The 16,878-nt window shown below is 39.9% G+C and overlaps 1 protein-coding gene across 5 annotated transcripts in view; it reads left to right on the top strand.

Annotated features, from left to right (window-relative positions):
* mtss1 (MTSS I-BAR domain containing 1) overlaps positions 1-16,878 on the top strand; it is a 121,255-nt gene that overhangs the window by 10,882 nt on the left and 93,495 nt on the right. For all 5 annotated transcript variants that reach the window (XM_036571594.1, XM_036571595.1, XM_036571596.1 and 2 more), the window contains exon 2: positions 15,058-15,119. In XM_036571594.1, the coding sequence (XP_036427487.1) occupies positions 15,058-15,119 (62 nt within the window). The remainder of the gene's footprint in view (positions 1-15,057; positions 15,120-16,878) is intronic.

A 16,878-nucleotide genomic window follows, 5' to 3' on the forward strand; every position in this document is an offset into this window, starting at 1 on the left:
GAATTCTCGTGAATAGCCAGACCTGCCGGGTCTTTAACTTGCTCTTTATCATCAGGGCTTTCAGTAATGGTTCCTTTCGGTTACCTTTCAGTTTTAAGTTTAGGTCCAGCCTTGTCGTCCTCTTTAAAAAAGGGACACGTAATAATTGATAATTGATATCATCAAATGTCACAAGAATTTAAATAATGCAGATGATTCTTTTTGTTGTCTTTTAATATACCACATTTTTTTTCTTTTTTAATTGCTTCTTTTCACTTTAGAAGTGGGGGATGTGGCAAAAATATATCACGATAAGAAATTTTCACTTTTCAGAACAGGTCAGGATATTTATTTTTTCAGACATCTGATCAGTTGGAACAGAAAAAAGAATCAGTAATGATACATTTTAAAAATACTGCCAAAAAAAACAGTGATTTTTATTCAGTATTTGGCACTAAATCCAATTAAACGGGACTAATTTTGCTCTCTATATAATTAAACATGCAGTCAGTCAGTGTTGACAAGATGTGCTCAGGAAAGCATATTGTATTAAATTGTGACATAATTTATCACGATAACGATTATATTTCCGTATCGCCCAGCCCTACTTTACTTCATCATTCTCTTTTAGTTCATGTTTATGGAGTCTTTGTGTAGAATAGAAAAGACTGGACTTCAAACAGAAGATCACCTCTTAAACTACACACACACAGACGTTGAGCTCCACTTGGAGAGATTATAATGTAGATTTCCAGCCTGGCAAAGAATGCTGGGGAATATGCAAATGAAACATGAGATCTGGACAAGCTTGTCAAGAAGAAGTTTTGGTTACCAAACAAACGACTGTGAATGTTAACAGTGCATGCCGCCTGTGCAGAATATAGTTATGATTATAAGTTATTGATTAATGTTAGAAGCTAGTACAGCTGGTAAGGCTCTGTAATGCTCATGATGCTTTGCTGTGCATACTTAGTAAATATGTTTTTTTATTGTTTTGCTTGTTCTTGTGGCTCTGACTTTTCACTGTTACCTTTCATGTCCGGTAATAAATGCTGTTGAGTGAGCATAACTCAATGGATGCTAAATATAATATAATAGAAAAAGTGAGGACAGAAAATTAAAGATGCACAGTGATATCAGAATCATCTCCATATCTGCTTGAAAAAAAAGTATCAGCATTTGACGTTTAGATGTGTCTGATATTTCAAACTGATTGTGACGATGTGTTTTTTGAACTCCAGAAGAGCAGAGTGTTTATGTGACGCTGCAAGCAAGCAAAGTTTATTTATGTGGAGCTTTTTACAACAGGTGTTGTCACAAAGCAGCTTTACAGAAAGAAAAGGAGAAAAAAAAAGAAAACTTGGGTTACTGTTTTTTGCTGGGTTACTGCACCAAAATATCTGAATATAAATATTTTGCTGCATTTGTAACCCTACAGAAATAAAAGCTATATTTCTCTGTAATGCTTATCAGGTAGATTTAGTCCCAAATGTCCCATGTATCGCCAGATATATGCATAAAAAATATCGTATATCTGCATCGGCCCATGTTTCCCGTATCGATGCGTCCCTAGAGATCCACATATTGTTGATGATGTACCTCAGAAATGAAAACTTTACAGAAGTAGGACTTTTAAGGTAAATTAATTGCATAAAATTTTATTGCAAGTAGTTATGAAGTAAGTAGTCACACAGTATGAAGGACATCTGGCCATTTAAATTTATGAAAAAAGAAAGAAAAAAAAATATATATAAGATAAAATTACACGTTTTGTTCCGATAGATGGCTGTTAGTTAAACTTGATGTCAACTGAAAGCGCAAGTATTTGATTGTTTCTGTTTTATCTGTTTGATCTTCTCTGGAATCTGATCTGTTTTGTCCAAACCTAAATGTACTCAGTCAATATTAGTATTGGCGCATAGTTTTGACAGTATCAGTGCAGAATTTTCAAATCAGTGCATCCCTAATATCAGACTGGTGTGACTCCTTAAAGGGGAATTCCACCAATTTTTCAAAATTTCTGCATAATTCACTAACCAAGATGTAAACAGAGCGGTTCAGAGTGGTTTGGTGTGAAACGCTCTGTTCTAGAGAAACTTACTGAGTCAGAACTGTTCACAGTGGTGGTGATAGGAACCAGACGTCCACCTCTAAAAGCTCCCTCACAGAAAGTTCCTACATGAAATGGTTATGAATTCACTGCTAACATATATTTTTATTTAAATCCATACATGGTGGAGGGATACATGTAGAATGTTGTGAGGCAAAATAGTCCCCAAAGTAAACTTGGAAAATGTATAATTTCAGATTTTCCACTGTTTTTCCATCATCAACATTCCATATAAACTCAGAAGACTCGTGTAGGTTCACTGGTGGTTCTGGATAGTAAATAAAATGTCTGTATTTGTGTTGTAGTCATGGCGACCCCTGGTTCCTATCACCACCACTGTAAAGACATCTGAACCATTTCACACCAAACCTCTCTGAATGGCTATTTACAAGTCAAACACTGAATTGTGCCAGGAATTTTTAAAAATTAGTGGAATTCCCCTTTAACTAGACAACAGCAAACGTCCTGCAGGTCAGAATAAAAATGAAGATTTCAGGCTCGGATTCTCTCTTTTATCGACCCTGAAGGAAACCTTTTCTTGCTGTATAACACATCGCGTGTTGCTGTTTTGTCATTTGATACTGTGGACCAACAGGTTTTTTTCCTTCCTGTTCTTTCCCTTCACTTTGTCTCACTTCATCTTTGCCATAGCAACAGAGAGAGAGAGACACGTTTATGAGACTGTAGGACTGGAAAAAGAAACAAACAGAACAGATACAGGAAAACTCAAGGGGAAAGGCTGAAAAAAGAGAAGAGGAGAGATGGAAGTGAAGGAGCTGAGCACATGAGAGGATCATGGATGAATGTGCAGGGACGGCCTGTGTGGGCGGATCTGTCCCTCAGGCTGCTAAGTGGAAGGTTTCTGTGCAAACTGTCATTTGTTTCCTAAGAGAACTCGCTTCTTGTGATTCACCGTGTGCCGAAGGGTCTGAGATGGGAAGGCCTCAAACACGCAAAGCAGAGGAAAAACAAAAACCGTTGTCGTGGTTGTTGTTGTTGTTGTCGTATCCTTGTTATTTGTGGTTTACATTTATTTATTTATGTATTCACGGAGCCTAAATAATTTGAATACTCATTCATTTGTTAATTTGGTAACTGTTTCTCTATTCCTTTATTCTCTGTCAGTAAACTAGCGCAGAGAGGGAAGTCAGTAAATAACGTGGTGGTGGTGTTAGTGTGTGTTGTGCTGGTACGAGTGGATCAGACACAGCAGTGCTGCTGGAGTTTTTGAACACTGTGTCCACTCACTGTCCACTCTATTAGACACTCCTACCCTGTCAGTCCACCCTGTAGATGTAAAGTCAGAGACGATAGCTCATCTGCTGCTGCACAGTTTGTGTTGGTCATCCTCTAGTCCTTCATCAGTGGTCACAGGACGCTGCCCACAGGACGCTGTTGGCTGGATATTTTTGGTTGGTGGACTATTCTCAGTCCAGCAGTGACACTGAGGTGTTTAAAAACTCCAGTGGCACTGCTGTGTCTGATCCACTCAGACCAGCACAACACACACTAACACACCACCACCACGTCAGTGTTACTGCAGTGCTGAGAATGATCCACCACCCAAATAGTACCTGCTCTGTGAGGGTCCATGGGGGTCCTGACCACTGAAGAACAGGGTAAAAGGGGGCTAACAAAGTATCAGAGAAACAGATGGACTACAGTCTGTAACTGTAGAACTACAAAGTGCACCTATATAGTAAGTGGAGCTGATAAAATGGACAATAGAAACAAGGAGGTGGTCAGAATGTTATGCCTGATCGGTGTATGTAGTTTTGTTTAATATGTATTAGTAAAATGTGTATGTATAGTTACGTGTTATATGATTATGTTTTTCTGTATTTATAAACAGTAAAGCTCTTTAGATGTTCAAAGCTCCACCCAGACAGTGTTTTCTTTCTGCAGTCGTAAATGACCACACGCTCGTGGAGAATGTTGCTGCGCTGCCAAAGTTCCTCCACCTGATACCTGAGATTCCAGCATGAAACTGTAGAGCTACATAAACAGAGAAAGTCTAGGGAACTTATCGGCATCCCTAATTTTACGTTCATGCTCGGAATTGTAGTATGTAGGCTGGAGTCCAGAAGTATCCAGACAGCCCTAAGGGGTGAATTCAGCTACATTAAGATGTGCTCCGCGTTGATGTGGGTGTTCAGTTGCAGCTCGTCTGATCTCTTTACAAAAGGCTGCAGTGCGTAGTTGATCAAATTTGGTGACTGAAATATTTGAAAACAGAAAATCAATTAGAATAACTGGGTCTTGTACTTGTTTTCGTGGAGCGAGTGCTTCCGTGCGTCAGTTTTTATCAGCCTGACGGGAAACTCAGTTTTGTTTATGAAGCAAAACGCTAGCGAGTCAGCAGTATCTGTTTGTCTGTCACACAAAAACACAATTATGGTTCTCCTTTTGATGGTGACCTCTCAGCAGTAGTCAGAGGTCCGTCTGTTGAGACTCTCTTTACATTCAATCTGTATTAGAGTGCTAATTTTATGTGGTAATGTGGATTTTAATCGTCAGTTTAGTCAAATTTTCCTTTTTCCTGCTGATTGTTTTCTGGCTGCTCTCCACTGCAGTTATTTCTGAGAGTAAATGAACGTGCTGGTCAGTGAGCCGTCCATCTGGAGCAGAATGAAACTTACTGAAACCTACCAGGCTTTAAGACTAATACAGTAGGGGTTAGCCTGTGCTTGGGTAAGGCTAGGAAATGTGACCGTATTTATTGTTATCGTAATAAATTATGTCTCAATGCAATACAGCAAGCTTTTCTGAACATATTGTGTGTATCGGCAGTACTTGTAGACACTGACCAACTGCATGTTTCATTATATAGAGAGCAAAATTACTGGATTTAGTGCCGAATACTGAATAAAAATCAGTGTTCATGGTTTTTCATAGTGTTTTAAAATGTAGCACTACTGGTTCTTTTTTCTCTGTTCCAACTGATCAGATGTCTGAAAAAATAAATATCGTGACATACCATGTTGAAGTATCGCAATATTATATTTTTCCCATATCGCCCACCTCCATGCTACAGGTTTCAGTTTTTAAGACAGTGTGTTTGAAGACCTCTCTGCTCTCCTTCACCTGTCACACTCAGGCAGTCTCCGCAGCCTGGTCAGGGTTGCCAGATTGGTTGCGATAACGTGGATTAGCATTTTATGCTGCTTACTATGGCAAATGTGGTTTATTGTTTAACTTGGGGGTTGGGCAATATGACAGTATTTATCATTATCATCACGAATGTGTGATAAATTACATCACAATAAGCTTTTCTGAGTGTATCATGGATATCATCAGTCCGTTAAAACAGAACTGATCATCCAACAACAGTACATGACCTTACTAATGCTCTTGATTACTCAATGCAATCAAATCCTCACAGCAATGTTACAACGTCTAGTGTAAAGCCTTCCCAGAAGAGTAGAGGCTGTTAGTGCAGCAAAGGCCCCACTAATACCCTTCATTTCAGAGGAAATCTACAAACTTGTGAGCATGTAATGTATATTAATCGTTATCTGCTAAAATTGATTAGTAGGTTAAGTTAGTAGAGGATGTGAGTGAAGCTCAGCTGATCGTCTCTGAAGAAACAGGGCAGTAAACATGTTGGGTCTCATGATCGTCCTATAAAAGACTGTGCGGTATGTGTGGGTTTGGTAACCTGCTGGTTGTATTACACAATTGCCAGGGAGGGTGGAGGCGCCTCATAACTCAGCATCTTTCTTCCTGCAGCGAGGCCACTCACCCCTTTGACGGTAGACAAGTTTGCAGATTTCTTTCTTGGAATGAAAAAGAGGAACATGAATCTGGCTTGTCTGTAACTTTTCGTTCAGTTCGAGTTTTCAGCTCGTACAACATTTGGAAATAGTGCTGGGACGATATCAATATTATGATTAATTGAATGTTTTACCTCGATTACAAATAATGAACGATTATTTCGTGTTTGTTCTTTTTTGTTTGTTTGTTTTTTTGCCCTCATAGTTCTCTGACAAGGTTTGTACTGTAAATATGTTCTGTATATCTTAATGTAAATTGTCTCAACAGCCAGATTGGAATTCACGCGGCTTTTATGTCAATACAGCTCGACATTCGTGAGAATTTTGCGCTGCTGAGACTCAAAAACCTTTGGGGTGATATTTCAGTACACAGATTAGAAGAGACTGATCCAAAACCCTCCGTGTTTGAAGAGATTTCGAAAGAAATGTCCGAACGCGGCCGCAGGAGAACGAGGCTGCAGCGTCGAAGAACAAAAGTCAGAGAGCGAAGTTTAAAGAATCCGAGGACGCGAACCAAAGAAGTGACCGCGCCCTTTTTTGGCAAGCTGAACACATTCTGGGTGATGAGCCCAGCTGTCAGTCAGTGAAGCTTCATGATGGCCCCTGTGATGCTGGTGAAGATGAAGCTGATCCTCCGGGAGCGACTGGCGTTTGTTCCTAGTCGTGATTGTTTACCTCTGGATGAGCCGTGAAGCAGCGTGACGCTCTGTTCTTTTGCGCATGTCGGTCAGTTTAGGAGCTGATCTGTTCAGACTGATGATACAGATCACATTTAAAGATATTGTGAACAGCCGAACAAAAAAATCAGATTTGGTGAGAAAATCAGATTTGGGCCACTTTTACCTGCTGTGTGAATGTAACCTTGGCTTCCATGTCGCAGAGTCACATTTAAAAAATATAAATAAAAGAGATATACACAACACACCAACGTAATCTTGTCTATGTGTATATGTGTACGTGTATATATAATATATAATATAATATATATAATAATATATATATATATGTATGTTAGACTCTAAATATATACACGTACACAATATACACTAATATACACCACTATTGCACTATTTCACTACTTCCAATGTACATTTATGCACACGGTAATATAGTTATGAAATAAAAAGCTATGATAAGTATATGTAATAAAACATGTAGTTGGTCCGTGTTCTACAAGTACGGATATGTTCAGAAAAGCCTGTCGCTGCTGTCGGATGAAAACCTCGTATCTCCAAAATGGTAACTTTACAGGAGAAGGTAAAAACCTACTTTACTTTTAATGTAAGTCAATGGAACCAGAATTCGTTCCAAGTAATTGTGAGCCGTTTCTTTCGATCCATTCATCATGAAATTTGCACACAATGTAAAGAACAAAAGGCATTTTCAAATTATGCCAAAAACAGAAAAACAACAAAAATGGAGATATGAGGTTTTCTTCCGATAACAGCGATACTGTATTGTGATATTTATCACAATAACAATATATATTGCCTTGTTTCTCAGCCCTAACATGCACAGTGCTATCAGGATCATGTTGGTATTGGCAGGTAACTGATCTAGATAAGATTATCAGAATCAGACAGATGGTCAGATTTGACCGATGTTTGAAACCAATATTTGATCATGCGTTTAATGAGTGTTTAACCGCTGCGGGGTTACTGTCCTGGAATGTCTGCATTTTATTCATTTTACTGTGCCACAGAAATATTAATCATTTTCCAAATTGCAGTTGAAGAGTCCAATTTTCAAACCGCAGGAGCTGCAAGTTTAATTACAGCCTATTTTATCTGCAACATTGTCTTAAAGGAGAACTCCACTGATATGCAATTTCTACATATTATTAAGTTGCCAGCAGAGTCGCTCAGAGTGGTTTTCCGTAGATACTTAATTCCAGAGAAACTTACCGAGTCAGAACTGTTCACAGTGGTGGTGATAGGAACCAGACGTCCACCTCTAAAAGCTCCCTCACAGAAAGTTCCTACAGTAAATGGTTATGAATTCACTGCCTGATGACTGAGACACTGTTTTATGATAGTTTAGAGAACTTAAACTCCATTCATGGTGGAGGGATACATGCAGGGCGCTGTGAGGCAAATTAGTCCCCAAAGAAAACTTATTATTTCAGATTTTCCACTATTTTCCATCATCAACATTCCATATAAACTCAGAAGACTCGTGTAGGTTCACTGGTGGTTCTGGGATAGTAAATAAAATGTCTATATCTGTGTTGTAGTCATGGCGACCCCTGGTTCCTATCACCACCACTGTAAAGACATCTGAACCATTTCACACCAAACCAGTTCTCCATTATTTTAGGGTTGGAGCTAAACTTTGTAGGACAGATGTTTACGAGTAGAGCTGAGCAGCCCTGATGGTAAACATATATTTTATTAAGATGACCATGTAAGGTGGTAAAGCGTACTTTTTTTTAGTTCCTCCGGTTCTAAGTATTACCCAGGTAAGTGTGAGGCACAGACTCCAAAGTAATATGCTAGTAACTATTTTGGGTGATGTGATTGTAAGTTCTCAGACAGTCTGAGTAAATTGCACTGAAATGGCCAACAAGTTCTAGATATTTACTGGGTAAGTATGTGGTACAAACTCCCAAGTGCTGTGCAGTTATTTTAAGTAATGTTTACTCAAAGTACTAAATAAAGTAGCGGGACATTCTAGCTTTCCTGCTTAAAACCATAACTTTAGAATCAAATATGTTGTGCGTATCTTTTACTAGCGTTGTACAGTCAGACTAATTTTGATATTCGAGTGTTCATATGAGTTAATAAATTGATATTTCCTTTTCCTTTTTCATTTTTTTTAGCCTATAAACACAAGCACGTAAAAAGTAACTGAGGAGAAACATACGAAAATATTTTATTGTTACAAAATAGCCGAACTAGATGAGTAACGGAGACTGCCTCTTCAGATTAGCTAATACTAATGCTAACGCTACAGCTAACTCTTCAGCCCACTTAGCGATAAAACACTGTGTCCACTCACTGTCCACTCTATTAGACACTCCTACCCTGTCAGCCCACCTTGTAGATGTAAAGTCAGAGACGATAGCTCATCTGCTGCTGCACAGTTTGTGTTGGTCATCCTCTAGTCCTTCATCAGTGGTCACAGGACGCTGCCCACAGGACGCTGTTGGCTGGATATTTTTGGTTGGTGGACTATTCTCAGTCCAGCAGTGACACTGAGGTGTTTAAAAACTCCAGTGGCACTGCTGTGTCTGATCCACTCAGACCAGCACAACACACACTAACACACCACCACCACGTCAGTGTTACTGCAGTGCTGAGAATGATCCACCACCCAAATAGTACCTGCTCTGTGAGGGTCCATGGGGGTCCTGACCACTGAAGAACAGGGTAAAAGGGGGCTAACAAAGTATCAGAGAAACAGATGGACTACAGTCTGTAACTGTAGATCTACAAAGTGCACCTATATAGTAAGTGGAGCTGATAAAATGGACAGTGAGTGTAGAAACAAGCAGGTGGTCAGAATGTTTTGCCTGATCGGTGTAGATCTGTTAATAATCAACATGATTTTAAAGTTTTCTAAGTCACTGACACAATCTCAGAACTGAGATCACAACCATATGTGTGTGTGTGTTCTTTGCAGTTATCCTTCCTCAGATATCACACCTGCTTGTTGGCTGGGTCGTTTCTGACCGCTGGAGGACTCTTACTCAGAGTTATTTCCCGCTCTCTTGCTTTAAATTTCAGAGCCGTGTGCTAATAATGGATGGACTCTGCTCTCCACGCTGTTTTTTAGGAGCAGAGCTGGTCTCAAAAAAGTGCAGCTTTACTGCTCAGCTGACCCCGTTAGTGCCTCCGTTTCTGGTTTTAGCGTGTCCTCGCTGACCTCGCTTCACCACCCGAAAACGCATAACGTGTATACTTGCAGCACTAGAGGAGGAGGACGACTTAAGCTCGGGTAGGGTAACTTTAGTGAGCTAACCTGCAAGCCTAGCAAACTCTGTTACACATGGACTCAAAAAGAAGGTCCGGCTCGATGTTTCGGCCTCAAATGATCTCAAAATCAACATCACACTGATGAAGATGTGATGACAATATTAGATAATTCACTCACATCCTCAGAGACGCTGCTTCACCAAGTTTACACTGAGCTCTCTTTGAATTCTCTTTCAATGCACCTGAAATCTAAATTGAAACCTCAAGTTCTGTTGGCTAACAGCAGCGTTTTGCTAGGGTGGTAAAGGAGTAGAGGAATTGGGGCTGAGACCCCTGTTTGTGGCAGGTTTTGCACCAGTTTAGATGTGTTCCCGAAATAAGCTTTGCATGGCGCATTATTTCAGAATATTGTCTGCGTCAGATTTTGCAAAGCATAACCACATTTGAGGCTCGTCAGTTGCCCTGACTGTGTATTGTGCTTGAACCAAAATTTGGCAGATTGATTTACTCTTAAAAGTACCGAGTTCGGTACCCAACCCTTACCTTAATTTATAGAAAGCAATTGCAGTTTAATTGTAATTACAATGTTGGTCAGAAAAATCGCAGTTAGATATTTTGCCAGAATTGTTCAGCCCTGTAAACATTGTCGGTGAAAATGGTGATGATCAGTTAAGAGAGCTTTAACACTTTGTTCATCCTACCACTGCGGTCGTTGGCAAAAGCTGGGGAAATTTAACCACTTTCATGACCCAGGCCCAACGTTTTATTACACACTTCTGTAACCTAAGAACAGCTCAACAGGTTTGCACTGAAGTCCCTGTAGGTACTGAATAATAAGCCTTAATAAGTCAGGGATTTTAAGGGGTAAACTGCTTTTAAAAGGGCTGTGCTGCTGTTGCCGCTGCTCCATTGAAAACGATGAGATCCGCTTTGCCGTTGACTAATATCATAATGTAAATGCAGTGTTACAGCAGTCATGTGGGATAGTGCTTCTCAAATGTACAAAATTGCTGAAATCTAAACTGAAACCTCAAGTTCTGTTAGTTTACGATAGCATTTTGCTGGGATGTTAAAAGAGCATGGAGTGGAGAGGTTTGGGAGGGTTTTGGACCCATGTTTGCTCCCCCGGACGTGTATTGGTCATTACGAAAGCATATCTGGCTATGATGGGGTGAGCTGTACTGTTCTCTGTAAGTCTGCAGAGTCTGTTGACTCAGTGCTTTATCCTCTAACAAACTTCACTTGAGTTAACACATTAACGGAACGGCACTTAAGATAGCGCTGGGATTCCCCTGAGGGCAAAAGGTCAGCACCAGTTGACGAGGGCACGTTAGAAACAGTATTGAACCCTCCTGATAGGCTCTGTTGAACTGTCTGCAGTGATTATCTTCGCTCCGCTAAGGTCTCTAGTACCTATATATATTATGATGTGCACAGTTTATGGCTGAAATCTGTTTTCAGGTGTAGCTGTGTAGATCAGCCTGTAGCAGACAGTGATACTCCAGTGAAAATATAATATCGCAATACTTCACGAAATTTTCACGATACACGATAGATCACGATATTGATTTGTTCAGACATCTGAGTAGTTGGAACAGAAAAAACGAACCAGTAGTGTTACATTAAAAAACAAAATACTATCAAAAACTGTGAACACAGTGATTTTTCTCAGTATTTGGCACTAAATCCAGTTAAACGGACTAATTTTGCTCTTTTTATATTGAAACGTGCAGTTGGTCAGTGTCTACAAGCACTGACGATAAACACGTTCAGAAAAGCGTGTTGTATTGTGTCATAGTTTATCACAATAATGTCATATACATATATACATATATACATATATATTTATATATGTCGTTGTTGTGATAAACTATGACACAATACAATATGTATACACACACACATATATTTTTTTCCCTTGGTCCTTGGGTTTTGAAAGGCGCTGTATAAATTGAACTTAATAATATTATTATTATTATTATTATTATTATTTTATATTGACATCTTGCCCAGCCCAGACAGGCTTGGCACTTGGTCTAATTGGTTTAAAGCAGTAAGTTTATGTTCTGCTTCACAGCAGGACTGAGCAGACTGACCAGGAGATAAGAGACCGGACGTGTTAGTCTTATTATCTAAGCGGCATTATCTCTCTTCATGCCTCACTCGATATCTCTGTGTATTCTTCAGACAGACCCCCATTCACAAACACAGTGTTGAGTGGTGGAGATACTTAGGAAGTTCAAATGTTCAGTTTTTCGTGATAATTTTCCTGTATGATGCAGTGTTTATGGAAAACACTGGAACCATCCAGAAATACTCTGGTAACTCAGGTAGCCCAGCTTTATTATTATATATATTATTCTTTACACACGCATATAGCAGAGTGCTTTACAATGTAGTAGGAGGTTTAGAATTTAATTCAGATTTATTATCATATAAATATGTAACCGTATGATATTGACATATAATGTGATGTCCGATGAAGTTGCCTGGTATCACGATGCGATGACAATATGACGCTAACAGCCTAAACGGCTCCATCATTAATATCACAGGCTTGAATTAAAGTACTACGGTATGATTATCTGTAAAACTGCAACATACAAGTCTAAAGAATGTCACTTAAATGTCTTACAGGCTTCAAATGTTCGTGTTTCAGTCAGAAGTTGCGTCAAACCCAGGCTGAATCCCAAACAGCTCCGTACTCCCTAAATAGTGTTCTAGCTATGGAAGTTTAGAAATTCTACCCTCTACAGTCAAACAGTGCATCATGTATCGAGTGTGGATGTGTCTGAATCCCAAATGACTGTTTCCACTGCAGGATCCAGTATTTAAACTCAGCCCCAGCGTGAGAAGAGGGGCCGCTGGATTGGTGCTAAATAAGACTCGCGGTGGTGATTTGGTGACCAGAAAGTACTTATAAAGCGAAGGTTTCTGCAGTAAACAGTGCTGTTATCATATGTTCATTGTTACAAAACAAAATGTCGCTCCCGGAGGATCAGCTTCATCTTCACCAGCATCACAGGAGCCATCATGAAGCTTCACTGACTGACAGCTGGGCTCGTCACCCAGAATGTGTTCGAGCCGTAAAAAGGGGCGCGGTCACTTCTTTGGTTCGCGTCCTCGGATTTTTTAAACTTTGCTTTCAGGCTTTTAACTGTTCTTCGACGCTGCAGCCTCGTTCTCCTGCGGCCGCGTTCGGACATTTCTTTCGAAATCTCTTCAAACACGGAGGGTTTTGGATCAGTCTCTTCTAATTTTGTACAGAAGTATCACCCCAAAGGTTTGAGTCTCAGCAGCGCAAAATTATGACGAATGTCGAGTTGGATTGACGTAAAAGCCGCATGAATTCCGATCTGGCTGTTGAGATGATTTACATTAAGATATGCAGAACATATTTACAGTACAGACCTTGTCAGAGAACTATGAGGGCAAAAAAACAAACACAAAATAATGGCTCATTAATCGTAATCGAGGTAAAATGTTCAGTTAATCTTGATATTGATTTGAGGTCATATCGCCCAGCACTACTTAAAACACAACATTGGGTGTGAGAACAAACCTAATGTTTGAGTGTTTGAGCTGTGCATGTGTGTGTTGTGTAATTGGTCATTTAACTGAATGGTTAAACTGATATTTCTTTATGTTTATATATATTTATATTCAAGAAGTACAAAAAACAATAAATATATAATAAATACAGAATAAACTAGGGACACAGAAGTGAACTGATGAATGCGGCTCTCTCAGAGGGAGATCCAGTGTGTAAATTATGCTTAAGTGTTCAGTAAACAATGTTATGAATGTGTGTTTAAGTGTGTGTGAAGGCAGTCAGCAGTAACAGTCTGCTGGGTGTTGTGGGTGTGACCAGTTTACCAGCGCGAAGGGGAAAAATCCTGAACAAACTGTTCGGCTTGACAAGACTTGAAAATGGATTGGTTGAATGTTGAAATCGCTGTAAATGCTGTTTTAAAGCTTTGTAGATGTGGGTGGTTGGGTGCTGGGTTGCTAGGTAGTTGATATGGTGTTCCAGGTGGTTGCTAGGCGTCTGCTGTGGTATTTTTAGGTGGTGGTTTAGCTGCTAGAGCGTTGCTAAACAGCTGGGAGGGTGTGCAGGGTGGTTGCTATGATATATTAGCCGTGTGATTAAACAGCCAAGTCAGCATGTAAAATGACTCAGAATTGTTCACAGTGGTGGTGATAGGAACCAGACGTCCACCTCTAAAAGCGGTAGATTTCTCTGCATATGAGCCATTATGACAGGAAATTGGGGCAACTTCCCCTTTAACTGTCCGGTTTGGGATGATCTGAGTAAAGGACTCAAAGTGGAATTTTGGAAAACTGCTCGGCAGCAGAACCTTTATGGTCATTCGGTCATTATTTTGCTCATTATTTATAAAATATTTTACAAATTGTACTGATAATAATCAGTATAATTGCAGAAAATCAGATTTTGTCAGTAATCCGATCAATACGTTTAAATGCACTTGTAATCAGATAAAGGGGGAAACTCTGGGTGTACGTGAGTCAGACAGTAATCAGATTAACTTAATAATAAACTTAAACCTTATACCGCGGCTTTACCTGAAAATATTAACTTGCATCATCTAGAAAATGAAGAATATTCAAATCCTTTATTTCGTGTTTGGTTTCAGCGCCGCTCCAACAGTGTTTTGCTGTGTCTCGCGACATCCACTGTCTGATCTCGCGCAGACTTAGAAATCCGATAGAAATCAGAGTACGAGTTTACATACACTGAGAAATCTGATTACGGAGCTAAAATCCAGCCTCTTTATCGGATTTCTTAACCGGGTTTCTAGATCAGAGTATGGTCTTTACATGACTTTTTGAATAATTGGATAACTGCAGAAATCCGGTTATGATCGGATTATTGAGTGCGTATACATGCACAGTACAGACGATATCACAGTATAAACGATATATCGTCCAGCACCAGCAGGATTCCAGGTTATGTGTGAGTTTTGAGGATTACTGTTTAAAATACGTTGAGAATTGTTCTGCCTCACTGTGTTTTAGAATATTTTACATATGATAGAATGTTGATCTGCTTTGTTATGATGTTTGTAGCCTACAACTGACTCGCTATACGAGAATTTGTCTCATGAAGGCCCCGTCAGCTGAACTGATTCTAACGTGATTCTAATCAGCGATAGAGAACAGACTCTCAATAATAGACACCAGGTGACTTACAGTGTAATGATTTACCACTGTTTACCCTGACTAACCTCCCTCTCTCTGTCTGTCTGTGTTTGCCCCGTAGGCGAGTTACCCGGCCTGGGAGGACTTTGTCACGAAAGGGGCCAAACTACAGTCTCAGCTAAGGTAAGACTGACTCCTCCCCTTCTTAACCACAGCATAACCGTGAAAGGTGGGGAGATAATGGCGATCTTTACTGTGCTCTTCAAAAGCTGGAAATGCAGGCTGTTGCAGCCGTAGGCTAGATGTTAGTATATTTACCGAAATGTCCTCGTGAGCTGCTTCAGGGAGACGATTCAGAGGAGAGAGATACTAATGAGAGAGAATTGTATGAGAAAATGAATGTCTACACAAACAAGACATGGGAATTAAAGAAGTGTTCCACCTTTTTTCCTCATGTTGTTCAGTGTTTGAGATGTAAACAAAGTGGTTTGGTGTGAAATGGTTCAGATGTCTTTACAGTGGTGGTGATAGAAACCAGGGGTCGCCATGACTACAACACATATATAAACATTTTATTTACTATCCAGAACCACCAGTGAACCTACACGAGTCTTCTGAGTTTATATGAATGTTGATGATGGAAAATAGTGGAAAATCTGGAATAATAAATTTTCTTTGGGGACTATTTTGCCTCACAGTGCCCTGCATGTATCCCTCCACCGTGAATGTGTTCTAGGCAAAAACATTGTTTTATGAAAGTTTTGAGATGACGTCAGGCAGCATATTTGGAACCATTGCAACCAGTAACTTTCTCTGAGATTCTCTGAGCTTTTAAAGGCGTTAATTACTTCAGGTGTCTGGTTCCTATCACCACCACTGTGGACAATTCTGACTCGGTAAGTTTCTCTAGAATGCAGCGTTTCACACCAAACCACTCTGAACCACTCTGAACCGCTCTGAACCACTCTGAACCGCTCTGAACCACTCGGAACCACTCTGTTTACATCTTATATATTGAATTATGGAGAAATACAGAAAAATCTGTTGAATTCCCTTTAATACACACCTGATCGGAGTTATTGATAGGGAAAAAGCATGTGAACTTTTTTCCAGTAAGAAAAACAAGGAAGACTTCTTTCCAATCCTTTTGAAGACCACCTGACAACGATCAGGGAGATGTAAAAAGGATGCACCAATATGAGATACGCTATCTGATATTTTTCACACACATCTTAACCATTTAATTAGGTGGAATTTTTAAAAAATCGGTGGAGTTCCCCTTTAAGCAGTGCAGAGACTGAAGCTGAAAGGAGGAGATAATCGACGCTGTCAGATCAACACTGTTTTTAAATTACACCTGCCGCTCTTTACGTTCGGTGAAGATTACCTGACATACAGACCCAAACAAAGGGTACAAAATTCGTCAAATATTTTCTTGAATGTTTGTTTTTTCATTCTCTTGAAAAGTCCCGGTGAGTGAAAGAAAGAGAGTGAGGAGGATATAAAAGGGGAAAAAAGTAGAATATCTGGACGAGAGCCTCGGAGCTGACCCCTGGGTCACGAGCGTTTACAGTCCGCGTCCTGTCTGCTTGCTCTCTTGCCGCTCTGTCCCCACAGAGTAAACAGTAAACAGGATAATGACCCTCCCAGAGGTCCACTCCACTCTCGCAGATAAACATCAAACACGCTCCACTCACACAGACAATTTACTGCTGCCAGCACCGCCGACTGGCCTCCTTCCAGCTGACCCCAGTAGGACTTCTGCGGTTTGTCAGTGCTGTGAATACAGAGAGATGCATATTCATGGTCGATTTTGTTTTTTACTTATAATTATTTTTTAATGGGGTGGCAACCCAAATGTTAAGAAGAGCCATTTTGTCCTTTCAACAAAAATTATACCACTTTGGGAGCCACAACATTTTATATTCATTTTACCATCTTG

Source organism: Colossoma macropomum, unplaced genomic scaffold (genome assembly GCF_904425465.1).
Source record: "Colossoma macropomum unplaced genomic scaffold, Colossoma_macropomum, whole genome shotgun sequence".
NCBI classification, from domain to species: domain Eukaryota; kingdom Metazoa; phylum Chordata; class Actinopteri; order Characiformes; family Serrasalmidae; genus Colossoma; species Colossoma macropomum.